General features: G+C 46.9%; 1 protein-coding gene across 7 annotated transcripts in view; it reads left to right on the top strand.

The window, feature by feature from the left end:
* The window catches only part of Foxp (forkhead box transcription factor P), a 440,616-nt gene extending 413,142 nt beyond the window's left edge, over nt 1–27,474 (top strand). For 5 of the 7 annotated variants that reach the window (XM_077690065.1, XM_077690062.1, XM_077690059.1 and 2 more), the window contains 12 exons: nt 4,771–4,944; nt 5,432–5,600; nt 10,737–11,253; nt 11,836–12,019; nt 13,572–13,821; nt 14,521–14,598; nt 14,719–14,795; nt 15,277–15,378; nt 16,018–16,151; nt 19,289–19,394; nt 20,513–20,787; nt 21,368–27,474. In XM_077690065.1, coding sequence (XP_077546191.1) covers nt 4,771–4,944; nt 5,432–5,600; nt 10,737–11,253; nt 11,836–12,019; nt 13,572–13,821; nt 14,521–14,598; nt 14,719–14,795; nt 15,277–15,378; nt 16,018–16,151; nt 19,289–19,394; nt 20,513–20,787; nt 21,368–21,626 — 2,325 coding nt within the window. In that variant the 3' untranslated portion in view covers nt 21,627–27,474. The remainder of the gene's footprint in view (nt 1–4,770; nt 4,945–5,431; nt 5,601–10,736; nt 11,254–11,835; nt 12,020–13,571; nt 13,822–14,520; nt 14,599–14,718; nt 14,796–15,276; nt 15,379–16,017; nt 16,152–19,288; nt 19,395–20,512; nt 20,788–21,367) is intronic. The other 2 variants (XM_077690060.1, XM_077690061.1) reach the window with 2 other exon arrangements.
* Nucleotides 27,475–27,679: the final 205 nt, after the last annotated feature.

The following is a 27,679-nucleotide window of genomic DNA, read 5'->3' as shown; positions in this document are numbered from 1 at the left end:
GGCATTAGCCGCGCGAGGTCCGAAACCTCAGAGAAAAAAGGAACTAGAAGTGAAGGCGGAAGTCAGCGTTCGGACCTGATATCACTTCCGGTTCCTGGAGCAGCGTGTGCTCGTTAATGACGGGGAGGGGCTCGAACTTCGCGCCGTAAGCATTACGGTGACGTCATCCTTTGTCCGCCGTTGATTGGCTAGGTGAGCTGGGGGAGAACCGTACGTGCGGGGTACAGGCCGAAACGGGGCAGAGTAAAAAATGGCACAAAGGAGCCGATGGCGCACAAACGAATGTTTGAAGCGTTATCAAGACTGAAAGTGCTTACACCTCGGAATCGTCTAATTTGCTGCCGAACGCCGGAGTCCGCTAAAGTGGTCGTTAGACAAGTAGAAACAGAAAGCAATTAATATCTTCAGTTTCGAAATTCCGCGCTCATTCTGCAGATTGATTACTTTTTTTTTTTCTTTAAACATGGTTTGCTTTTTTTTATTGCTGAGGGGTTCGGCTCGTTTTTGGGTCGCTTGTTATTCATTGTTGCTTTCCCGACACGAAAGTTGTTCCCTGAGCTCTGCATCGCAGACGAATTTTTTTTTAGTATGAAGTAGAGAGTCTCTATTGTTGTAACTCGCCGCAATTGCTAAGGCTTAACTAAACGGAATGTGCCATCATGAACACGTCAGGACGCACGGAACTGGTTTTCCTTGTAAAGGGAGCACCTAGGAACTCTTGTTTCGTGCTGGAATATGAGTCAGCGTTTCGTGGTGACCTTTTTTTTTTTTTGCCTGATAATAATAAACGCAGAATTACGCGAATTAATCTCAGTGAAGCCTCTAGCCGGCACAGTGGCGATGGAGGTTGAGCCGAATTTCGTGATCTTTTCCTTCTCTTTTCTTCCGAAAATTGGCGCGTGTCCGGTACAGTCCGCGTCCAGGAAATAATCCATCCAGTCAATATCCGACCCACGCTGTGAAGCGTTCTTATTTAATTCGTTATTTTATTCGTTCTCAGTACATGTACGCTCTTTCTCCCCCTCTCCCTCTCAGCATCCTATTTTTTGTTACTGCTTCATGGCAACTTTTTTCTTAAATTTGTTTCGTTGTGTCCTGGCTCATTTCCAATCAATTTTGTTGCGCATTTTTAATGCTCCAGATACTACATTATCGTCGTCAGCTCGCACTGAACAGGGAAAAAAAAACTTTCTTTTTTGCACCCACACCCCCCGTCATCCTGTTATTTAATTCTAAAATCGGTCTTCTGCCGTTCGGCTGTCCTGCAATTAGTGATAATCGTGTCCCAGTGCATCTGCATAATGCGCGCGCGACAATTAGTGTCCCCCAGCCTCCTTCTCGTATATTTCCAATGCTTTCTCCGGACGAACCGGCGACGCTCTGCGCGCCCAGCCAATCATCAGCGAAGCGTCACGACGAAGGAACGAAAAAAAAAAAACAAAAAAAACATCAATGAACCTCTAAAGATATATCGTCCTGTCGGGGTGCATCGCCAATCGCGATTTACTAATGTCGCAAAGCAGCTGTCCGTTTTTTTTTTTTTTCTTGGCTGGTTATGGAAATTGGTGAAGTGTTTGTTTTAATTGATGAACTGTTTGCAGTATTTATCCCCGCATTATATTCTACTTCGGACGCCGCTGTGATGTCTGTGAACCTAAGCTAGCAGAACCGGAGTGCTGGTTGTGCGGTTAAAAAAAACGTGATTTCGTCGACAATTATCGCTTTGTTACGGTAGTTTATTCACATACTAACAAACCGTGCTCCGGGTTCATTCATTCTCTATTTAATACTTGGATGCACATGAGACGTATCGTTCAGACATACTTTGATGAAGGAACGGAAATGACAGTGTTGTATTTTCTTGTTTGTGGTAGGGACATGGCCTCACATTGCCAGATGTGTCTTTCTCGTATTATATGAAGCACAACTTTGATTGTTATTGTTTAATACACGCACCCCATTTATTACTATTAATATGTTTTGCTCATAGTGTAGGTACAGCCCTCATCATGATTTTCTGAGCATATTTACTCCCAGAAATAGCTGTAAGCAGCCTAGTACGCGAATATGTTTTTTTTTTTTCACATTCCAGCTCGCACTGCATGTATCAGATACGTTTCATTTGTGCAAGCTCGCGTCCCGACAAAAAACATCAGCAACAGCGGAGGCAATTTTTTTCTACTCCTTTCTATTTTTCTAACGATTTTCTACTACTTGTTTGTCACCAAAATCACAAAAAAAAAATAATGGACCGAGCAAACGAACACATTCGAAGCCTTTGGAGTTAGCTTCAGCACCAAACTCACAATAGCGCATCGACGCTTTCCTGGTGTCTGTTTGGATTATAACAAAAAGAAGAAAAGAACGCGAAAAAAAATAAATATAATTTTCGAGCGCAATGCGTCTTTACGCTTATTTTATTCCTTTTTCTCTCTCGCTATCTTCTTAATGACGTCTGTCGGTGCGTCGCTGGCATCAAAACTCGCGCACGCGAACGCTAAAGTAATAAAAAACAGCGGAAACAACCGCGCATAAAAACAAAAATTATCCGGCCCGTGTGTGAAAAAAAAAAAAAAAACACGAAAAGAAACAGCGCTCGTTTGTGGGCATTAAAAAGCGCGAGGGCTGGTTCGCGTGCTGGCATAATATTCGCGTGCTGGATGGGAAGGAGACAGCCCTTCCCTTTTTTTTTTTCCTTTTTATCCTTGTGAACTCTCCTGTTTTTTTTCCCTCCTGTTTTTCTTCCTGCGCCTTAAGAAAAGCACGTAAAAAACAAATATGGGTGGTGTACGTTGAGTCGTGTGGCACACGCGCAGTACATGTGTCGTACATGAACGCTGTCTTGCACACGTAGTCATCTTGCATGTGAGTGCGGATAGTGGGCGCTCGAGGGCGAGGGCGCCGGAGAGAGGCAGAATACTAACGACGCCATTTTTTATTTCCCCTTTGTTCGGGAGAAGCCGCATAAACGCGCGGGCATAGCGACGCATAGTCTGGCTCCAAGATATAGTGCCAGCGGAGGGGGGGGTGAGACCGCACCAAAATGCTGGGTGTGGTTGCTCCGATTTTAAAAAAAAACGCGCGCCCACGCCCTGGCCTTGTTTTGTTCAGCTATTGTTTCCTCTTACACTTTGTTATTTTAATCAAGATTTTTTCTTGAACCGGCTAGCGGTGTTGTTTTTGTGTCCATTCGGTCTACGCCTTCGCTGGTGGCGTGCGTGCAAAAAATACTTTCCGAGATACTTGGCGGGAGATTTAAAAAAGAAGAAATAACAGGGCGGTAACGGGCTGATGTGAAACGAAAGCGGAGATTGCTGCGGCGAGGCCTCTCGAATTCACGCGTTCGCGTTGTTGGGTGTCTTTTGTCGCCGCGAAACCCGATTACGGTACAGGCTCGTCGGGGAACTAAAAAGTTGTTCCGTTGCATCACCTAAGCGACCACATGCGTCGTAACCGATGGTGCCGGATTAATTAAGACCGCCTGGCGGGTCTGTAACGAGCGTCTGAATCTTGTACACTCAGAAGTTTTCTTTTTTCACCCTCACAAAAAAGGGAAAAAGTTAACCCCCCTTCTTAAAATAAAGGTGGTTAAAACGCGAATCCTTCTCCCATGCAACCTGAGTGAAATTCAGAAAATCAAGCTGCTTCGATCGTGTCGGAGTGGTGCCATCGGATAGACGTCGGCTTCATAACGCGAAGGACCGAGGTTCGATTCCGGCTACGGGAAACGTTTATCCCCCTTGAGGCCCTTGTGCAAGCTCACTTCGCGTATTATTATTATTATTATTATTATTATTATTATTATTATTATTATTATTATCGTCGTCGTCGTCGTTTTGTGAAGCCCATTGTCTAAAGTTGGCTTTCCTGCGGTGCGTTTTGTTCGGACGTCGACGCCATCAGTGACGCATGGAAAGATTCGCTTTTATAAGCAACCACTGCGATCGGGAATCGAACCAGCTACCATGTCCGGCACCCGTTGTGTTACAGTCCCTTCCGGAGCAGTGATACTGCTACAGAACGGAATTTCCTGCGTTACTTTGCTATTATAGCAAATTGTTACCCCGGATTCTCCATTCCGCCAAAGTTTCTCCCGGCTATCTTGAATCCCAGCTCGAATATGAACGCGTTCCCAGCGACCCTTCGTATACCGAGGGTTCGCGAAAACCGCAAGAAAGGGATTTCACGAGAAGCGGATGTTTTGTGGGATGCTGTGCGGTTCGTTATACGGGACGTTATGTGGGATGTACGATATAATGTTATATCATGCGGGATTTTAAGCGGGATGATAGGTAGGATGTTAAGCGGAATTTCAAGCCGGATTCTGAGCGTGTTTATGAGCGGGGCCGCTAACCTGTATGTTATGCATCATGTTAAGTGGGATGCTATGCTGGATATTAGCGGCATGTCATGCGGGATACTATGCAGGAGGTTAAGCGTGATGTTAAGCGAAGTTCTATGCGGCATATTATGCTGGATGGGATTCGAGATGCTGATCCCCGCTCGCCACGGGTACATCGGCCACGTAATCCCTCTTAATTGTTAAACTGAAGAAAGTTAGTGTCGGAATCTCTCTCCTCTCTATTGACGAGAGACGGAGACGAGCCCGCAGGCATGAGCACAAACTCGTCGACAGTGCTCTAACAATCCGCGTGGCGTTGTAAACTACCAGTGATTGAGGTCACGACGATGGCGGCCACTGGTTCATGTGTGTCCCGTAGAAGAGGAGAGGACGTAGTTCTGATCCCTCGGTCTCGTCTCTGCGCGCAGCAGCACCAACAGCAACAGCAGCAGCAGAAGCAGCTGGAGACGGTGATCCCGCACCTGCAAGAGCAGCTCCAGTTCATCATGGTCCAACAGAGCCAGGTCCTGCAGCAGCTTAACGGCCTCAACAGCGGCTCCTCCTCATCAGGGGCCCACGGAGGAGCTGCTATCGCCTCTCAGGTGCGCATGCGCATGCCTGATTCCTCGCTGCGCGCATGCGCCGAAACGCTGGCAGGAGGCGCTTCAGGAAGAGTACGCCTGCAGTTTCCTCCACGCTGTTAAGAAACGAAGTAGGTCGCTGGAACGAACACCCTCCAACGCCCTTGAAACACCTTTGTAACACCCTTGCTACACCCCTGCAACACCCCTGATACACTTTTGAAGCACCCCTGATGCACCCTTAATACACTCCTGCAACACCCATAAACACCCCTGATTGCCCCTTAATACACCTTTAAAACACCCCGGATGCACCCTTGAAAGCACCCTTGAAACATTACTGATACACCCTTAACACACCCTTGAAGCACCCTTGAAACACCCATGATAAACCCTTAACACACCCTTGAAGCACCCTTAAAACACCCTTGAAACACCCCTGATACACACTTAATGCGCCGTTGCAACACACCCCTGCAACAACACCGCCTTGGTCGCTTCTTCTCAGGACGCATCCCCCGGCGGCGGCAAGGGGTCGGCGAGCGGCAAACCGGGGCGACAGCAGCTCCAGCTGCAGCTCCAACAGCTGGCGCTCCAACAGCACCAGATCATGCAGCAGCTGCAGATTTCGCACAGGCAGTACCTGCTCGGACTGCCGCCGTTCCTCCTGCCGCAGGGTAAGACGTCCTCTTTGCGCATGCGCAGCAACGTCACATATTCTCGTAGGATAACGTGGTGCAGAAACAGAAAGCGCGCGAGAACAGCAAACAATCGCTATAGCGAGATCGCTTTATTCGAAGTGTTTATTGTCTCTATTACAGTGCGTTAAGGGTAAATTGTCTCTTCTTTCAACGAAGTATCGCCTATAACGAAGCCAGTGTTTTGTACCGAAGACTTAGTTATGACGAGGGTACAGCGTATATATTTATTTCGAAGGGTGTCAGAAACTAGTTTGATGTAACCAAAACATCGATAAACAAAGTACACAGTGTTTGCGAACCCGGGTGTTTCAAACTCGAAGGTATCGAAAATCCCCGTGGCGGGTTCAATAGTTCGGCATGAAAAATATGCATGCTAGACATGAGAAATATTTAGAAGGATATGTTCAGAGTGTTTGATATAGTAATACAGATTTTTTTCAAGTTTTTCATATTTTGGGGCCTTCACTTGTCACTGGCCTATGCGGCACGCCGTAGTGTTGGGCTCCCTATTAATGTAACAACGTAGGCATCTTTAACGTACGCCGAAATCTCGACACACTGCGTTTTTGCTTTCCGCTTCCGTACGAAGAGTAATACAAAATATTTCCTTTGGAAATAGTTAGACTGCGTTGACAAAATGTTATGCTGAAAGCGTTCGATGTAATGGATAATTCAAAACCCCCTATCATTTATATTCCCGCGTGACACCATAAAATAGTAACTAGCTTCTTGTAGCGGCATTCTTTTGGCGGTCTGCTTGCGAAATTCGGCTCGTGTTATTTTTTGTTTCTATATAAGGTGACGAAAGAGAGAAAGTATGTTGCTATAATCGATTTCTATCATGTCAACGGCAAGCAGCTGCGTAGCCTTTTCCTTAGTTTTTCTAGAAGCAAGAAAACGACAACGCGCCCGCGACCAGAACACGCAAAAGTACCAACCGTAGTGTCTATTTTTTTAACGAAGTTTAAGAAAGAAAGGTGAACGCACGTATGCGCAACCTACGAAGTCTTCGGAGATCGGACAGGGTGTGTCGAACTGAGCCCGTACCCAACGCGCCCTGATAATGCCGGGAAATGTGTTGCGTAACACACGTCGCCATTTTTACTCCACGGCTTTTAAGTACCATCTTGCAACCGACACACAATTTCCGTCGCTCAGAAGCACGCGCCTTTCGTTCGGGGGGAGGGGGACGAAGTGAATTTGGGTAGGTCATGCGTGAACGAACCGCGTTCGCCTCGAAACGCACGCGACGCGTCGACCACATCGCGTGTGCACCAAAGGGCTGGGTCGCCCCCCGCCATTCCGCGGTATCATTTTCTCTTCGACCCGTTCGTGCTGCGCGCAAACCGTTTTGAAATCTCGATTATGTCCCCATTCCCCCCCCCCCCCCCCCCCTCTTTCTGCCTCTCGTAGCGCAAGCGAATTACCAGTGCCGCGCGTGCAATCCTCCGTGCATTTAGGGAAGTATCTGTTCGTCGAGTCTTTGCCATCTCTGGGCATCTTACTAGGTCAGGAAGAAGAAAAAAAATCAGGACATTGGGAGGACGTCCAAATTATTATTCTCCCGTCGTCCCCTTTACTTTTTCACGGCGTGGTTTACCTCGTGTCGGACGCGTCGCCACGGTGTGTCGTAAAAGGGGGACGCATGTGCGGAGAGCGACGCGTCTCCGCGCGCGTTTTTTCCCTCTTTGAAAACCGGTCCTGCAGCCTTCAGGCGTGCTCGTGACCGCTGCAGGACCGGTTTCCAGGGTCGGAAAACGCGTGTGCGAATGCGTCGTTTTCCGCACGTGCGTTTCGCCCTTAAAGCAAAAACCGGGCACGCGCCGTTGCCCGTCTACGAAAGCCTCCCCAGGGCGGTGTACAAAAGAAGTAGATCAGTGATGGGCCCGACAGCGAGAGAGAGAGAGAGAGAGAGAGAGAGAGAGAGAGAGAGAGAGAGAGAGAGAGAGAGAGAGAGAGAGAGAGAGAGAGAGAGAGAGAGACGAAGAAAGAGGGGGCATGGTAAACGGACCGCATGGACGCACGTCCAAGTCTAGGGAGACCACACCCCAAGTGGGTGGACAGCAGAGACAACTAGGCGGAGAAAAAAAAAAAAAAAAGAAGTCGCGGCCGAGAACTAAGTATCGTCTCGCGCGAACGCGGAATAGAAAACAAGAAGGGTGTGTAGCCACAGAATGGTTGTCTACACGCACCACGACGCCGAGGATTGGAGCCCGGTCGGGCGGTGCATGCGATGCGTGCGTTTTCTTCCCTACGCGGGATGGAGTCGGGGCGAAAAAGGGAAGTGATCTCCCGACGGTGGTCATGGGCGCGGCGTATTTTTTTTTTTTTCGTTCTGTCATGTCGCCGCGTGCACGCCGCAATCGCTGCCAATCACGTACACACAATACGGCGCTGTTATGTGGCGTCCCCGTTTGTGGCGTGGCCTGTGTCGCGGAAGTGGGGAGAAAGCGGCGTCCGATGAGGAAAGAAATGGGGAAGAAAGGGTGGCGTGATCGACGGGGTGGGGAAAGATGGAACGGCGACGGAGCATCGGTGCGTCGTGGTGGCGAGCGTCGAGGAGTGGCGTCACGGAGCGAAAAGTGTTGTCGCGAGCGGGTTGGTTGTTTATTGTTTCCAAGAATTAATGAGTTCAGAAACTGAAAATAAAACGGCGAGCTTGCAGAAGGGAGGTAGTACGGAAGCATACACGTGCGTAGGAAGGGCCAGACAGCTATGGTTGGATTCTCGATTCCGGCTCACATTGAAAATTCCCAGATGATGTAAGCTGGTCCACGCTAAAGCTTCCAATATGGTGTAAGCTATCATGCGTTAAAGAGTCTAAGCTAGCCCACGTCAAATATTTCCATATGGTGTAAGCTAGTCCACGTCGGGATTCCCAGATGGTGTAAGCTTAGTCCACGTCAAAGAGGTCCGGATGATGTAAGACACCTCACGTTACAAGGTAGTCCACGTTAAAGAGTCCCAGATGGTGACAGCTAGTGCACGTTAAAGTTTCACAGGTGGTACAAGCTGGTCCACGTCAAAGAAGCCCAAATGGCGTAAAAGCCACCTCACGTTACAGATTCCCAAATGGAATAAGCTTGTCCAAGTTAAAGATTCACAGATGGTACAAAGCTGGTCCACGTTAGAGATTCCCGGGTGGTGTAAGCTGGTCCGTAGGTTTCCACCTGCGGTGCATCGCATAGGTGTCGTATGTAACTTCAGAGCGTAAAGCCACATTTAAAATATTAACCGGATAGCAATCAGCAACACAGACAGGGACAAGAACAATAAAGAAGAAAAAGCTGCATATTTTGTGGGGCGCCAGAACTTTTCCGTCAGGGTCGAAATCGCACGCGGTCTCCTGTGATTGGCTCTGCGCGCAGTTATAGTGACGTTGTTTGTGCTCACAGCCAATAGCGTGAGAGCGCGTGCGAATCCGGCTCTCCGGGAACGTTTCGGTGCCCCCGGAGGATGCGCTATGCCACCAGGCGCTTCGTAGCTATGGGCTTGCGATTATAGTTGGAATCCCGAGACAGCGTTCGCGTTCACAAAACTTCGAATCACTGCAACGGAATTTTTGTCATTTCACTTCTTTGAACATAGAGGCTGTATGGAAACGTCGACTTAATTGAGAGCTTGGAAATTTCGTCAGGCACTTCTCTATCTCGGCGGTTAAACAGATGGCATAGAAGTAGGCGGGTCAAGTGGGGCGGTTATGAATGTAAATTAAACAGCAATGACAAGAAAAAAAAACGGACTTTCCTAAACGCGAGAGACACCCTGCGCTGTAACGTCGCAACTTAATCAACTGCCTCGCTTCCCCCCGGGCAGTGACCGGGCACCCGATGAGAAAACGCAAGGAAAACTGACGTACCGCCTCGCAAAAATACATCCGCGCTGCGTTATAGTTCGCGTTATCTACGTTGTATGTGCGCATTGTTGCCCCATTGTTCGAAAACGCACTTCGCCCAGGCGACGCTACACGTACTGACGCCGATAAACAAACCAGCGAACCGTAGACGCCGACGGGAATCCGTATTGGGCGTCAGATAAGGAAGGCTTGTAAATAGCCTCGAGACAGACGCCGCCATGGTGAACACGCCCTGAGCTGTTGTCGCCGACGGCTCAAAGCCGCCTTCATCCCAAATGTTGTGAGTGGTTGGCATTGCAGCGTCACTGACTGGGCTACGAGTTACCCGGTGTATTGGGGAACTTGGGATTTTAGAGAGGTCGGGAGGTCTCCTAACATATTGGTGGTGTTGCACAAACCTGAGTGACGTTTGCGCCATGTGCGGAGCAGAAAGGAAGGAATAGCCGCGCATTTTGTTTGTGCGCGATATGTCGCTGTCGTGTACCGGATGCCGTGGAAGCCTTGTAATGGCGGTCTTGGCGGACGCACGTGTCGGAGCGGGGCCGCTGACAGGAGAGCGCGATCGCTATCTTTGGGTCGTGACTTGCGGCCGATGTTTACGTTTTGAAGCAGAAAAGGCGTTTGGGATCTTTACGTTTGTCGTTATGCTTGCCACGTATCTTGTCACTGACCTCGCCGTCAAATCAGCCAGTGCGGTTGTCACGCCGGCTTTTACTTTGTTGTCTATTTTAACGAAAGAAAAAAGCAAAGTCATCGTTGACGATCTGCGAAAAAAAGAGACAGAAAAAAGAGAAAGAAGGGGGCGCTGGACAAACGGTAGAGGGTAGCACTGTACTATAAGTTTCTCCTCATTTTGTGTCTCTTTTTTTGCCGTGATCATTAATTGTGAATATTCGCCAACTCGCCCAACTCATAGTCATTTTAAACTAAAAAGCAAAGTACTATATGTACTGTATATATATATATATATATATATATATATATATATATATATATATATATATATATATATATATATATATATATATATATATATATATATAGGTGCAGCAGTGAATTCGAGGATCTCTCCCTCGTGTGTTTGACTTGTTTTCGTTGCACATAGACCGGAACGTTTCGTGTCAAAGATAGCACTTGCATAGTTTCGGTTTACGGTGGCCCGGGTCAGGTCCGTGCCCTTCTTGTGTTCGACTAAGCCGATAGCCGAGTCAGCCCCGTCGGAATAGCGAGAGAAACGGTCCCCATGTGCGGCGCAGCCCTGAACACGGACCTCCAGGGGCTCTGGAAGGACGGCGTCACGTCCGGCCTCGACGTCGACGGCGGGCCGCTCAAGGGCCTCAACGGTCTCCTGGGTTCGGCCGCCGCCGCGGTCGCCGCGCAGCAGTCGCAGCAGCAGCAGCAGCACGCGCCCCCGCCCGCACCGCCCTCCCTCGGAGGCGGCGTGCAGGCCCCGCATCCGCCCACGTCGTCCTCGGCGGGCGCGCGGCTCGTGAACGGCAACAACACGGTGCTCCAGAGCGCCCTCCAGGGACTCCAGCAGTCCCACCAGCAGCAGCAGCAGCCGCAGCACTCGTCGGGCCTGCCGTTGCACGCGGGGGGCAACGAGCAGGGCTCGGCGTCCTCGTCACCGTCCACGTTCCAGCAGCAGCTGGGGAAGGAGGAGAGGTCTTCCGGTGCCAGTGGTGCCAGCAGCGGACACGCACTCTACGGCCACGGCGTGTGCAAGTGGCCCGGGTGCGACGCCGAGTGTGAAGACTACCAGGCCTTTGTAAAGTGAGTTCCTACTGCCTGGTGCCAAGAGCGGTCTGTGTCTTGCTTGTTCATGCTGCTTCTTGTCGGGGAGCATCGGGGCCAGATTAAGGCGGCTATCTTCCTTGTAGCGGAATGGTGTCCTACTTTATCTGGATCAAAGATACCTATACCGCAGTGTGTAAACATTGGAGGTTGGATATTTACCGTCTTACCGGAGACTTGCTGAGCTTGTTTAAAAACTGCGAAAGATCTGGGAATGTTCCCGGGCATGCCACAAATCTTCGCGAATAGTTTATTTCCAGTAGTAAGTGTGTGACCACAAAAGCCACACACCGACTACTATTACTACTACTACTACTACTACTACTACTACTACTAATACTTTCGTACTACTTCACTTCTTCAAGCTTTCCATTTTGTTTTCAGTTGGTAAACTCATAAGCGTTGCTCTTTGTAGAGTCAGGTTTCGTTTTACGTGTTAAACGAGCGTGCTCACGTGGACTCACGGGTGTTTATCTCAGAAGCTGCACCGTGTTCTCTTAATATACCTCCCTATCAAAGTGGTAGGATAGAGCTGACGTGTTGCCCGCCTCCTCTCCGCAGACACTTGAACACAGAACACCAGCTGGATGATCGAAGCACAGCGCAAGCCAGGGTTCAGATGCAGGTTGTGTCTCAGCTGGAACTGCAGCTCGACAAAGAGCGAGACCGGCTCCAGTCCATGATGGCACACCTCCACATGAAGCCGCCCAACGGCAGTTCCTCGGGCTCTGGCAACAAGGATTCGGTGAGCATTCTTGCATTCCTTTTCGTGTGCGCGCTAGTTCTCCGCCTGGGAAATTCCCCTTTGTTTGCATACTTTGATACGAACCACGTATAATTGCGGTAGTATTTAAGGTCCCATCGAATTGAAATTTCTTGGGTAATGCGAGCATATTTCAAAGGCACTGGTCTTATAGAAGGTTTTGGTGGGAGTATGTAATTAAAGTAACTCAGTGTCAGATTCGCAAGTCCAGCTGAGGGGCCCAATATTTTTATTGTACATTCTTCTAGTTTTCTTGTACTCTGAAGTTATAATTGTAAGTTCAGCATAATTATAAATTGCCGAACAATAGGTCCTTTGAAGCCTAAAACTCATTTCAAGAACTTAGTGTGTGATATATGTATTATTACAGTCTTTATGGGTCTGTTTTTTTACCTGTTTTTTATGTTGTGTTTGTGTTCCGTTATGCACTGTCGGGAACAAAATCCTGTGGGATGTGCTTTTAGCTGCTGTAAGCAGTGTTTCAGGATAAGCATTGGTGACTTACACCTGTGTGTACTGGGCTAAGGCAATTTTATCGACTAAAATAGAGCAATGTTGTTTTGATTTACGGTACTTCCATGGCTATCGTGTTTCAATTTACGACGCTTTTGTTTCTGATAGTAATTCCAACTTGGCAAGATAAGCTTTGTTTTACGTGACGCATTATCACCGTCATCAAGAAACACGTCCTCTGTCTTGTAACACAGATATAAAAAGCGTCATTCTGAATAGTTGCATGTCGCAACATAGTCGCGGAGGGCCTTGGTTGTAGGGGTGGCAGGTGTACTGAGCTCCGTAGTTGTAGGGGTGACAGGTGTACTGAACCCTTCGGTTTTATTGATCACTTTGGTTGTAAGCGTGGCAGGCATACCGAGTTCGCTTCAATATAGAGGTGGCGGGTGCGCTGAGTTCTATTGGCTGTAGAGGTGGCAGGTGTACTGATCTCCCTTTGTTGTAGTGGTGGTGGTGGCGGGGGTGTGCTGTTGCGTTTTTTGGTTGTAGTGGTGGAAGGTGTACTGAGCTCCTTGGTTGTAATGTACAAATCTTCTTTGATTGTAGGGGCAGCAGGTGTACTATTCTCTCTGTTATAATGGTGGTGGTGGTGGGGGTTGTGCTGATGTGCTCCCTTGGTTGTAGTGGTGGCAGATGTACTGAGCTCCTTTGTTGTAATGTACAGAGCTCCCTTGGTTATAGGGGTGGCAGGTTGACTGTTCTTTGTTGCAAAGGGTTGTGCTGATGTGCTCCCTTGGTTGTAGTGGTGCTAGGTGTAGTAAGCTCCTTGGTTGTAGGAGCAGCAGGTGTACTATTCTTTCTTTGTTGTAAAGGTGGTGGTGGCAGGCATTGTGCTGATGTGCTCCCTTTGTTGTAGTGGTGGCAGATGTACTGAGCTGCTTGGTTGTAATGTACAAAGCTTCCTTAGTTGTAGGGGTGGCAGGGGTGCTTAGCTCCTTCTGTTGTGTTTTGTGGTGGGGGCTGTGCTGATGTGCTCCCATGGTTGGCGACAGACGTACTGAGACGCGCAGTGTGCTGGCAGCATCCTTTTGCGAGCTGCTCTCCCCCTCCCCCTTCCGCCTCCGTGTGCCTGCAGCTGCTGTCGTCGACCCCCAAGCCAGCGACGTCCTCCCCTCAGGCGCTGCTGCCCATCAGCCCGAGCCCACCACCGCTCACCATGAGCAGCCCGCTCATGACCAGCCGGCTGCTCGGGCTGCCTTCTTCCACCCAGGCCCCCCCGCCGGGGCCCATTCGGCGCAGGCTGAGCGACAAGGGCGTGTCTCCGCTGTCGGGTGAGCACTCCGCTCCTGTCCACTGCTGCAGTTACCGCTCCGCCGTTAGCAGTGTCCACCGAAAATGCTACCCACGTGACTAAGCTCTTGTACCAGGGTATGCGTATGAGCTAGTTGGTACTCAGACTACCGTCAAGTACAGCAAAAACGACAAAGGACATATGAGACAGGGACTCGTGCTCCTTCTCCTTGTCTTGTACGTCCTTCGTCCTCTTTGCTGCATTTAACGGTCGGTGATCTTGTGCCAATATGGTACCAATCTTATACCAGTATGGTACCAGATTTGTACCGGCATGGTGTCAAAACTGGCACCACTACTACGGAACCAGTTTTCAAGAATGGTACCAGTATGGCACCTGCTTCATGATCGGCTTCTTTCTGCATTCGCACGCGGGCTCGTGCATGTGCAAAATGACCGGCACTGAAGTGAGTACTGTGCAAGGAGTGGTTTTCAGCGGTTTGTCATGCTTGTAACGTTTTCGTTTAACAATCGGCTTACTCATTCAAGGGTGAAATTTCCTTCACTGAAGGTCGTATTTTATGGGATATTGTTTGACGCCGAGATTGGTGACTGCTGTTATCTCGCAATTTGGTTTGCCGCTGAGCGAAATTTAATTTCCCCATATGGAAGCTGAAGCTGCTGCTTTTGCAGTGGCCATTCTTATGATCTCACCATCTTGTTTATCTTTTTTTATGCAGGCATGGAACTTGCATCATTACCCGACTCGCCGATCCGGCGTAGAGTTGCGGAGAGAGCTAACTTGGACATCACCGAAGGTGAGTCATTTTTTTGCGGGGAGAAGCGGTTTATTTGGCCCAGTTAAGTCAGTATGAATTGGGGTTTTAGGTTTCTGTCCTGATCAATGGCTTCATCACTTATCGCCAACACTTTTGCAGAGATCCAGCGAAATCGAGAGTTTTACAAGTCTGCAGACGTTCGGCCTCCCTTCACATATGCCTCTCTCATTCGGCAGGTGAGTGTAGTCGAATATATTAAATTAAATAAATATTCATTTAATTGATTTAGGGTGCACATTGTCGTGGTGTAGCATCAGCAAATTGAAAGCTGAACGGTCAATTCCGCACCAGTGTGTTAGATTATAGCTTTGACTTATCGGCCTTAATATCATAAGTAGTACTTCAAGTTTTTCCGTGGAGTTTGAACCACCTTGGAACTGGTCTGTGTCCAACATCATGTGGCTCGGACAAATGACAGACATTCGGATTACAGAAAACTGCTTGCAGCCTTTTAGCTGCAGCATTCGAACTGTTGACTTTTTTCTGTTGCGTGACAGTTCCGGAACCACTCTGTCTGCAGTGAAGGGCTTGATAATAAAATGGCTTACAGCAACAGATTAAGATGGGCTAATACGAAAGGCATACTCGCAGTGCCCATTCAGTCGGAACCAATAAACTAAGTCTAATGTGATCTTTTTTTTCCATCATTTGTTCCAGGCCATAATTGAATCTCCTGATAAGCAGTTAACGCTGAATGAGATCTACAACTGGTTCCAGAATACCTTCTGCTACTTCCGTAGGAATGCTGCAACTTGGAAGGTAATGGAGACTTGCTCGATCTGTGCACCTGTTCTTGCTGTGTGGTAGTAGGTTGACTGTTTACACTGTTTTGAATCTGCTCTAGTCTATTCCTTTGTGGCCCAGTTTGAGAACTTAATGATCCTTCATTTTAGATAGCAATCTTAGCTAACATTCGTGCATAGCTGCATGGTCATGCGATGAGATTTAGTAAGCAGGCGTAATTGAACTAACCTCTCAGGAATAAAACTCCTTGTTGTTCTAAAGTTGTACCACAAATAAACATACCTTGTGGTGTACATTTACCATATCACATTGTTAGCAACCTTACTGCAATATATGTGTAGTTTTATAATGCTTGCACTCTGAACAGTGCTTGCCCTCTGAAAGCTTTCAGGTCAAAGTTTAGCATTCGCTATAATTTTAGGTCATTGTTTCATAAGTTTTATTAGCTGCTTAAAAGAGTTCTATTTTCTGGCTGTTACCGGCATCTAGAAAAATATATCTCGCGATGGTTACGAGTGTCATCATTTTCTGTGTGATAGTTAAAGGTCTCTCTAAGGAACGCCCTTGCTATACCTGTGCAGCGAGGCTCAGTATGCAGTTCTCACTAACTACCAAAAACGTGTTGACGTTGCTTCTCTCCTCTGTTTTTCGTAGAATGCGGTGAGACACAACCTGAGCCTACACAAATGTTTTATGCGTGTTGAGAACGTTAAAGGGGCTGTGTGGACTGTGGACGAAATAGAATTCTACAAGCGTAGGCCCCAGCGACTCCAAGATCGGATAGCAGGGTAAATAATCAGCCTGAAAGACACGCCTAGCCACTGTGTGTGTTGCGCGGTTTGCCGCTGCTGTGTGTACTAACCCGTGCGATGATCACTTCGCTGTTTGCTCTTCCACGTCATGGTTGGTAACACAACTAGCTCACGGAGTTACTTCTAATTCAGAAGTAATGCATAGATTCTTATTTTTGGTGGAGAATGTTCTTTACCTACATATGGGAGAAGCCTCCGTCCTGGGAATCAGCTTGAGGATGATGATAATGATGGTGGTGGTGACGACCAGAGATGTGTACGAGCAAACAGATGTTTGCATATGTGATGCTTGCATTGCCCGTTTAACAAATTCTTCGCTCTCTCTTTCTTTCCTTCCCCACATTTTTGTTCCCCTAAACTTCCTTTCCGTTCCTCCTTTTCAACGAATTCCTGTTGAGTTCTGTCCCAATCTGCCTTGCAAACTTCACTCTATGCTTTCTGTTTTGTGTTACTCTTTTGTTCACATTTGTCGTCTCTCATTTCATTCTTATTTCTTTCGTTTCAAACTGTGTTATGTGCCTTTTCTGTTTGCCCTGCATGCGTTTGCCCGCTTTGTTTGCTGCATCGTGAAAAACAATGCGGCATCACCGACAAAACACAAAACTTGCATTGGTCTTTCTTAATCTTGTGTTTGCATGCATGTGTCGCCATTAAATGATCTTTGCGTGAATTTTTTGTTGACGCCTAATGGGTTGCTCATATACCATCGGTGACTACGTCAAAACTTGGATGCTCGCATTTTGCTTGCGCCGGCACATTATTTCATTCAATTGGTTTCCGTTACTTCTTTTTTTTTCTTCAAAATTTTATTTTCTGCTGGTTATTCATGCGTCATTTTCACCCGTGCGTTGCGATCTTGTTCGCATTTTTCGATCAACGTTATTTTGCAACATTTCTTTTTTCTTTCTTCTGTTTTCTCCAACCTGCCGTTTTGTTGTGCCAATTCTTCCTTCCAACAACTTTTCCATTTCGATTCCCCGACTGCCCCCCTTGCACCCCCACTTGACCCCCATTCCCAACCCCCTAACATCCTCTGCTATGGCGAGCGCAGAATGCTATCCGAACCAACTTGTCGCTGCATAAGTGCTTTGTTCGTTATGAGGATGACTATGGCTCGTTTTGGATGGTGGACGATCGCGAATTCGTTAAGCGGCGTCACCTCAGCCGTGGCCGTCCCCGAAAATTCGCCGACTTCCGGAACGCATCGCCGCGATTGGCCGAGTAAGCCGTAGGCTGGACCAATGAGAAGACAGTGTCCACTCGGACCCTCGGGACTGCCGACCGGAATGGTCGAAGCCTTAGACGGCGGCAGCGTGTACAGCGATGCACCATGCACTGTCAAAGGCGTGTTAAGCCGAGCCAGTAAAATTTAGCCTGGTAGGGTACAGCATTCTTTGCCAAGTGTAAAATAATAGAGGCTGAGCTCAAAATTATCTAGGTGAAAGGCAAATCACAGTTAAAATGTTACTCGGTTGTTTGGAACTTGGAAAAAGCAAGACTTGCAGACAACACCTGCCAACGTTACGGTCATCATTTTGAAAATAATTGGCAGCAATTACGTGCACATCGTATACTTCTTAAATAAATTGTATGCACAGTTTTGTTAGTATGACATTTTGCATTTGTAAAGCGCTTGTTTGTTGTTGTAATGAGATACCAAGATTACAAATCGGAAATTTTTTATCAGTCTAGCCAGTGTGGAGTTGTTACTACTTGACACCTTTGACAGTGCATCGTATATATCTATGCTGAAAAATGCATACTGGGTGCGTTGCGTGGAGATCTTTACATTTGAAGTAAAGCAATAGAATCAATTCATTAAGGAGCCGAGTGGAGCCGGTGGTAGATTTCGTTGGTTGTTCGTGCTTGTTTGAAGTAGACAGGCTCTCTGGCGTCCTTGCATGCGAAATCCGATGTCGGCATGAAAGAATGACTGCAGGCACATCTCCCCACCTCCTTTCGCCCTTCTCTCTCTCTCCTCTCATCCTTCCCCGCAAGTTTTGTTTGAGCAAGTTTTGCGTAGTCACTGATGCAACCCACCTAATTAATTATGTGTGTTTGGGAGTGCTATCATGACGGGGTGCAGCAGCATCATTGTAGACTCTCTTGAATTCTGTGTGTACGTACAAAATATAGAATTAAGAACAGAGGTCTTTGCTGCAAAAAAAGAACTTAAATGTGTGCAATAACGTTGCAACACCCTGTCCAGTTCGAAATTTATTTTTTCTAAACCTGATTTGACATGGTTTATTTTACCTAATGGATTTTAATTTTTGAACGATGAACCATTTTATTGGCTTCAGTGTTTCTTGACTTCACGAACCACTTGATTTTGGCATAAAAATTTCACTAACTTATACCTTCCTAAAATTGGGATTCATCTGTCAGCCTCTTCGAACTGCAAATTTAAACTGAAATTTGGGGAGCGCTAAGAATAGAAACAGGGACAAAAAACAGAAGGCAGCAACCAAAGTTCAGAGCATTGGTTTTGCACACTTGATCACAAGCCCAGGCACATTACAATGTGCTTAGGTGATCCCTCTGTGTTCAGTAGTGTCATGTAGAGTAGTGTAGCGCTGTCAAATTTTTATTAGAATGTAGAAATATGTCCTGTTTACATTAGAATTGTCGTAGAAAGATAGAATAGTGCATGAGTAGTAAGTGTTTGTTACTATCTCCTTGAAACCGGATTTTATTGTACAGTGTCAGCTTTTATTAATATATGTTCATGCTAAGTGCCTTTGCTAAGTGTGCGGAACTTTCAAAGTATAACATAAAATGTGCAAGTTTTGTTTTGTTTACAGGGAAAATGCCTCACAGGATCTTTGAAATGTTTTAATAATTGTACTTTACTATGTATTTAGGCTTATAGTCATCTTTGACAAATAGGCATCTCAAAATATTTGATGGCACTGATGCAGGAACTTGATGTGTATTATCAAAATTTATGTAATTCTCTGCATTCGTAGCTGTTCCAGTAGAGCAGACGTAATTGCAAAGATTAATAATATTATTTTTTCATCAGATGCTGCAAATGGACTTTTTGAATAACTGAAACTTCAACCTCATTGTGATCGGACACTAAGGACCAATTTCCTCTCCATTTCCTTTAGGGGCCTACCAGTGCCTTCCCAGCAAGTAGGACAGAGATCGGTCCGTAGTCCGACCCTCCAGCAAAGTCCGGGTCTGTACGGAGAGTCCCTTAACGCTTCACTGCAAGTGAGTGCTCTTCCGAAACTTGTGATATTTGGTGTGTGTGTGCGTGCGTGCATGTGTGTGTGTGTGTGTGTGACGTACATGCATGTTGGGATACTAGCGTACTGTGTATGAACAGCGATCGGTTCCTCACCAGCGGAGATCGCTTGAAGAAACTTTCTTGAGCATGCATTAGCAATGCTGTAAAAGGGTATTTCAGTGTGTTGCGTTCATGCCCTTAAGGTAACTTGAAGTTAAAATAATTGTTAATCTGCTAAGTTTGATCAGAAGCTATATATTGGTCAAAACATGCAAATCACTTGTGCCGAAATGCCAAGCAATCCTCTTGCTGAACTGCAGGTCACCTAGTACAGCTGCATGCCCATTAGAAAGAAAAGTTTGTAGATGTAGATATAAAAAAGTTTGTAGATATATCTACAAACGTTTCTTTTTATAGAGAGAGAAATAATTAGCGCTCCGTAGGCAAGTAAAATGAGTTAATCAGTGTAAGTTGCCACTTTTGATCTAAGAAGGCAATTTAAACACCGAAGTAACGGAGTCATCAAGCTGCCAGGGAAATTTTATTTTGGCGGGAAAATAACACTGGAAGGTGCAAACTGCATTCCCAGGATAATGTTAGTATATTCCTTGAGCCTATATGTGTGCATTTGTTGCATAAACATTATGGCACCATTTTGTGTCGATATTTCAAAAGTTTTTAGTATGCGAATTAACATTACAATTGTGCTGATTTCATGATTTTTTAAGGTATGGCTATTTCAGCCTATCTGCCATGCAACCTGAATGCCACTTGTAAAAAGTTCTTCACTCCAAGCTAGTGCATGATGTGGGAAATCCACTTTAGCGAAAGAAGGCAACTGTGAATGAAAAAGTAAAAGGGAAGAGAATGTGAGGGGTAGGAACATGAGGGACAGCATTGCTAATGGAGATGCACACCTAAAATTATTTCGCAATACTTCAATACTAGAGCGTGTTCTAGCTTCAGATTGCTATGTTCCAACCAATCCCCTTTGAAGGGCAGATAGCCATTTTCTTTTCATTTGTAGGCCGTGTTGCTTGTTATCTATTATGTCCATGGACTCTACAAAGCGTCCTAATGTTCTTCCCCCCTTCGATCGCAGGCAGCGCTGGCCGAGAGCAACCTGTCATTCCTCAGTGCAGCTATTTCTGGCACGGCGGTGAGCACGGCGGCGTCCATTGCGGGTGGCGTAGTCATGCCCGGGGGGGCCCGACCGCCGAGCGCGGGCAACGGACCCCTCAGCAGCCCCATCGTCTCCTCAGGAGGTCTTCTGTCCGTGCCCCCACCACTCCACGGAGGGGGCAACGTGGCAGACGCTGCGGAGCGATTCGTCGCTGGCATGCTTGGCCAGGGACTCCCGGGGGAGAGACTCACCAGGTACGCTTCATCCCCACAATCGCGCTTTCCTCCTCACTTGGTATGGAAGGTAATCTTTCCCCCCAATAAACCTTTAGCAGAAGCATTTAGGGTACAGTTTCACATGCAGTGTAAATAGCAGTAGCCATTTTCTAAGCATGGTACGGGCTATAAACATAAAGCATGGTACGGGCCCATTTGAATGAAATTCAGCTTGCTGCACCAGTGCTGCACTAGTGCACTAGTGCTTGATGCCCATCATGTTCTCCATTGGAAGTCACAGCTTTGAAGCTACATTCCACATCCAGCTCTCAGTGGATTTCCCTCAGCAGATAGCACAAGGGGTCCCACAGCTTTGAACGCTTGAGCTGATAGACGTCGCACCTGTTCTTGTTGATGATAATTAACGGGTGTAGCTAGCCTTGCAAGCTGTACCGGCAATTTCTCCATCTGATCAGCACGTTTTTAACTCTATGCATGGGAAATCACCAGGAAGCACCTAGGCTTGTGTCCTTCAGCAACCGGAGGACCAGGCATGAGATGTCTCTTATCGTGATCGTGACCCTCACATTTTTTTCTACTCCCCTGCTTTCTCGCACAGCAATGGCGTCCACATCAAGCAGGAACCAGTGGTAGAAGAGCCCAGCAGTGACCTGGAAGAGCCCATGGAGGCTACACCAGACCAGTTGGTCACGGGCTCCGTGCTCGAAGACGACCTTGGAAGCGATGAGGCGGCGCCCCGGCCGTCGGACGGCCGTGACTCGGCCACCGAGCGCGAAGACAACGAGGAAGCCGAGGACTTGTCTCTGTCTTCGTCCACGACAACACCCTGTGAGACGCCCGTCTCAAACTCGACGTAGGACACTGCCCCCACCGCACTTCTCCTCCCCAACTCAACACACGACGTCCCGCCGTTCTTCCCCACCCCACCGACTGACCCCCCCTACCCATCGCTCCCGGGAAACCGCGAGCACGGACACGTCCCAAGGCAAGAATTCCATTTCGTCTTCACGCGACAACAGCAGCAACGGCGGTGGCCATCGGCGACATCTCTCTCTCTCACGCCGTACCATACGAATACCTCAACGGGAACGGCGATGAGTTGTTTCTGGCAGAGACGAGTGTTTTAGCCCCTTTCTGTCTAGGCTGTGGTTGTTTTGCGGTGGACTGTTGACGCGGACTGCAGGCCTATTCGCGAGTGAGCGGCCAAGAAAAAAGATAGGACTGGTTCGGCTCTCTGCTTAAGGAGTGGCAATGGTATCTTTTTTGTGTGTGGAATATTGCGTTGATTGTTTGATGAAACTGAGTTTGCGCAACTGTCTGCAGAGCAGACCCTAGAGTGTTTGCGTCGGCTTGCTTGAGGCTTATGCCCGAAGCATTTAATGTGATCGGCCTTTACGACACTTCCCATTTAGTTTCCTTGCTTTCTTTCTAACACCTTGTGTTCAACATTGCCATTTTGTGTCCTCATCGAAAAGAAAAAGAAGCTTGGCTTACAAAGGAAGTGTCAGTGCGTCTTCCGCACAGGGTGTGCTGGTTTTCTAGCGTTTTCATTTGTGTAGGCGGTCATGAGACCCGGTAGCGAACAAAAAGCGGATGATAGTTACTACTTTGTCGGATTTTATCGGCAGCCAATAAGCCCTGACGAAGGGAAACCGGAAGGCTCCGTGCCTGTACAGCGAGCGTAAGAGTCCATCTGTTCTCCAGCCAGCAGTCTGCCAGAAAGAGTGGTGGCAGGTATTTGTGTGGACTCCGGAACTGAGTGTTGACGTGTCGTTGACCATCCCTCCAAGCTGCTCTCTCTCCAAGTAAGCCCTCCAAGTTGGCACGACATTCTTAAAGCAAGCAGGTCAGGACGAGTTAACTGGCCCAAATCACGGAAGGCAGTGACGAGGCCCTTAGGCCTAACGCGCACACACGCAGAAGGTGTGACGACGACTGAACAGAAGCATTGCGACGAACCGCGGCGTCTTAGCCGAACCTCGAGAGGTACGTTCCTGTGTGCATATCGTTCTTACACTGCGACCACGCAGTGGAGATTTTTTTCCTAGACAACAACGCGAAGCGCGAAAAGAAAAAACGCGATCGATGAACTGGAAAATGGGAAAAAAAAGCTGTAAAAGTTACCAAGTATGCTATAGTCGGTGTGTTAACCTTTTCCTCGACCCCTCACGTGTGCGTGTATTAAGGCATTATAGTGCTGCGTAAAAATACGTCACTTTTGCAGTCTTCGTACTAAATACCTAGAGCAGGCAGGTGGCAGTAATACCTCGTGTAGGTGGTAGCGGTACTCTTTGGTAGCGGCCTGTGTGGCATTCTCACCTTCCATGGAGGGGCAGTTGTGGTAAAGCTTTGGAGGATATTTCATCCCCAGATAAATAAATGCTGGGCTTCTCGTACGCTGTCAACACCGTCAAAAACTGCACTGTAGGAAATCCAAATTGATGTCTCGACCAAACTTTTCGTGCCAGACGATGTTTGTTCGCCATTTTTCATCCCCATTGTTTGTTCTGATGTCACCGAAAGTTGAGCTCGATTCAATGCGACATCATTTGTCCTGCCGTTAGCTTTTGTGTAAAATACAAAGGTTCATCGCATCTCGTTTTTGCTGGTGCGGGGTGTCACCGAAAGTTGGAAAACAACTTCCCATCCGATATGTGATTTTGGAATGGTGTTTGGGACTGTGTGTTACCCTTTGGGAGCTTTGTGTTGTGCTAAGAATGGTTGCAATTTTTCCCTTTTTGGCACCTCAATTCGCTGCTTTTCCCTGCGTGGGATGAGACTTGTTGCAAGCATCATTTGGCATCTAAATGAGTCGGTAAACAAATCTTCGTGACAGTTTCTCTTCCGTTATTTTTTTCCGTTTAGCTCATGTGTTTGTGTGTTCTTTTCAAGTGTACAAAAACCGTGGCGACGTGTAGGAATCATGGGGAAATAGTGTATTTGTTTCGTTCACCGTAACGCGCGTTATCGTTTCTTTCCCCGCGCGCGTTTGTAGTCGATTCACTGCACTAGGAAGATCCCCCCCATCGTACGACATGAACAATGACTTCTGCATTCCTTGATTCACGACCAAGCTGGCAGGCACGTTTAGACTGACGTGCAATGTGCGCCGGCGGTTTAATTCTCATCCTGCATTTGCTTCTTGCTCAATTTTTCCCCTCTCGTTTCGCACGATGTGTCTAGTTTCCTTTTTTCCAGTTTTTTCTAGTTTTCAGTGTCTGTTTCTAGCTGCTTATTTCTGTTGCGTTTACCTCACCACAGCCTGTATCTCTCAAAGGCTGTTTTGTTGTTAATTTTATTATTTTTCTCGTCCACTTTGTTTGTCTCACTTCGCAGTTTAGAGCACTATTCTTGTCCGAAATACCGAGTGACCATAGTTTGTGTTTCGTATTTACAAAGTAGAGTATACTATCTCCTGCGCTCGAAATACAAAGTCTAGTAACACTGCTAATCGTGGGAACGCTACCATACGTCGTTTAGCCTGTTGCCATTTCTTTTTTTAAAGTTTAGTGTCGCCCCATAACTTCATTTTCCCATTTCTCTAAACATTGAATTGAGAGCTGAGAAGTAAAAAATGATGCTGGTTGAGAGCCATTCTTTTTGAGTGCAGGTATTGTGTTTAAGGTATTTATTGATGACTGTATATATATAATAATTATTATGGAGTACGGTGGGCGCAGAGAAGGAAAAGTTTTTGAGAGCTGGTGTATGCTCTGTGTGGTACCATGTTCACCCCATTATATTTCGTGTGTTGTGTTGGCATTTGCATGGTCACCATTCCGGTGACTCACTAGTTTGCAAAAAAATCATGTTTTTTTTTCACCTGTCGCTTTTCTGATGGTTTAGCTAGCACTGCTAAAAGTCTACAACAGCGGGCTTTTCAAGTGAGTGGAACACTTGACGACACACGATTGGGTCACTCATTCACATCATAAGTATGCGAGAAAAAAAAGACGAAGACAGACAGTCGCGTCACTTCTTTCTGTGTACTGTGTTGATCCCGCCCTCTTTCTTTGCCCTTTTTGGAGTGGTGTAACGCAGGTTTTCTTTGTGTGCCCGTTTAATTTCAGTCATGCTTAGGAAGCTGTATGGTATAGTTTTCCCATGCAAAGTTCACTGTCATGCAAACCATACATATCACTCTATGCTTCCACGTACTTAAAAGAAAGAGAAAATAAGAAACTTGCATCGTCGCAAATCACATATCCACATTGTTGTCAATACAGTATTTTCTGCCCTGATTTCCGACTTTTGTTTCACTTTTTCCTTGGTTTGCCACGTGGACACAGGAATCTCACAAGATGGCTTGCCAAGCTCCTGAAGTGGCAATGGCTTTTGTTCTACTTGTTTATTGTTTTCAGCTATTATTATCCACCGACTCAAATTGGGGGGCTCTGGCATTAATTAAGAAAACTCACTTACAGGGGCTCAGAGAAAACCTTAGTGGCAAACTCCTTTGTAATTTGAGGAGTGCCGAAACAACACTTTGCGAGGATAGGTGTCTTTACAGTTAGTACATGGGTGTAAATTTACGCCCCATGAAAGCGGATAGGCCCCATGACAAGGATAGGTATCTTTACAGCCATCACAAGGGGGTTAATTTGTGCCCCATGAAAGAGGAAACGAGTCATTACAAGCAAAAAATTGGAACCAGCGACTACACACCTACACTTAAACACTTCTGTGTCCTGTCCATTAAAATTTTTATTATAAGCTCAGGGCAAGACGTCCCATGCGTGTTCCACCAGCAACGAGGTTTTGCCATTTCTTATTCCAAGGCTAACGTTGAAAATGAAATGTGTTCACCTAATTTTTTTCAACATGAGGTCAGATAAACAGCTAGTCAGGGGCACCGCAGTTAGAAACTGACTTCACGTTATTACTGACGTCTGGACGAAGAGTTTCAGTCTTCTAAAGACTGCCGGTCTGCAAGTCGCTGTAGTCTGTTCATACTAGTCTCAAGCATTTGAAGTTGTAATGTGCGTATGAGCGTACCCGTGTACATGGTACATGCACTAGGAAGTGCTTGCCAGCATTCACACGTCCCGTGAAGATCGTTTTCCATTGTAGTTATGACTTCATCTGTTCGTGGATCTTCATAGATTCAAGAGTAAGAAAACACGCAAAGAGTTCCTTGCAATGTGTCGGCTGCTACTGTCGTAATCGTAAATGCTGCTCAGTGTTTTCTGCACCTCAAAGCTCTGCACTCGGGGTTCCTTAACCATTCTATTAACCTCGCACTACCTGAATTCGTTTGTAATGCCGAAAGAGCTTACTTCTCAGGTGTTTAGTTTGTACTTGCTGACAAGTAGGACACTACAGTTCACAATTTTTGTCTAATTCCTATGCTAAAGTGGCATTTTTCTATTTAAAGCTTGTCACCGATTCGAGCCTTCTCCTGAGTTCTTCCAGCCGACACTAGACATTGTTACACTACACCATGTTCCTTGACCAATCCTAGCCAAGCCTCAAAAGGATGACGCTAGCTCCTTTGTACATAGCGTGTGTCATCCTAGTGTCGCATGTTCCTGATGTCTGGTCAACCTGTCTTTTCTGTAATGAAGCTGTGACGTCAGATTCCATTTACACCACTGGAGGGAGAGAGAGGTGGAACACGGTGTTTACAATGGAAAACGTATCCCCTCGACTTTTCCTGGTGACCTATATGCGTGACATCGTTCCTGTCCTCGGCAGCTGTTAGGTTTACCACGTACGGTGTGATACTCTATTATTTGTGGCCCCACTGTTGCATTACCCTGATAGCCCATCTATCCCTGACAGTCACGTTGCTTGCAATGTGATGTAGATAAAGACGCAGGAAAAAAGTTAGCTGAAGTTTTCTTTTGCTTCGAACATTGTATAGGCAGCAGCTCGAGATGTCAGACGTACAGTCTCTCGTGGGTAGTAACCTAGGCTCACAAACTGGCAGAATGGATAGTCTGTGAACCACACAACATATCACCTAGAGCACCTTAGTTCACTGTTCTGACGAGCATTTCCATTTGAACCAGAAGAACGTTGCAGTGGTGCATGCATGTGGGCTTTGTGGGTAGCAATACTTGCAAAGTCATGTCTCTGAAGCACCAAGCACTGCTTTATAAAAATTGGCACTTCAGAGATTTAATGATAAACAGGCTGCTGGGCCACGAAGAATTAAATTTGTTCAAGCATAGTTTTGAAAACAGCGACCTACTAAATTCCATTTCAAGCAACGTTCTAGTTCCGATTGTTTTCTTAGACAGTAGTAACAGTTTATGCAACTACAACTCCTCTGTCTTTATCAGTTGCTCTTCCTGAAAACTGTTCATGGTGACGGTTCCTAGCATGGGCAAAATTTCTGCGGCATTTCATCTTTCATGGAAAGCCGCAACCCTGACGATGTCACAGTAGGCAGACACATGATCGAAAAGCTCTACATATAGAGTTTCACAGAGTAGTGTATTGTGCCAGAGAAGACAGACACAGCGCAACAGCAGCTGCTTCAGATACGTACGTATGTCTCTCCGGATGGACTATATACTGAGGAGCAAAGTGTTTGTAAGAGAGTGCATCCCAGAGCAATAAAATAAAAAACAAAAACCTTGATTATTTGAGATGAAGCAACCCACGGCAGCTGTAGAGAAGTGTGTTTTGTCGGTTTATGTGTACATCCACACTAAAGAGGCGTGGACCAAGATTCTAATAAAAAACGAACTGCAACTGTGACTCCTTGGTGGCCCTTATTTCGCTTGGCTCCAACGAATGGACGTCAAATGGTATGGGTGTATAAATGTTTGTCTGGTTTTAAATCTATCCAAAGTGGAGTGACTATGTTTGAAGCTTCCGCAAAGGCTCACCGACGCTGCAATGCATGTGCAATGGGCATGCACATTGCAGGGTTAGTATCGCATGGCATGTCGGCTTTAATGAG

This window comes from Haemaphysalis longicornis, unplaced genomic scaffold (assembly GCF_048455015.1).
Source record: "Haemaphysalis longicornis isolate Haplotype H1 unplaced genomic scaffold, Haemaphysalis longicornis Haplotype H1 scaffold_10, whole genome shotgun sequence".
NCBI lineage: Eukaryota > Metazoa > Arthropoda > Arachnida > Ixodida > Ixodidae > Haemaphysalis > Haemaphysalis longicornis.
The sequence above is the reverse complement of the archived record's forward strand: the minus strand, read 5'-3'. Positions and strand labels throughout refer to the sequence as shown.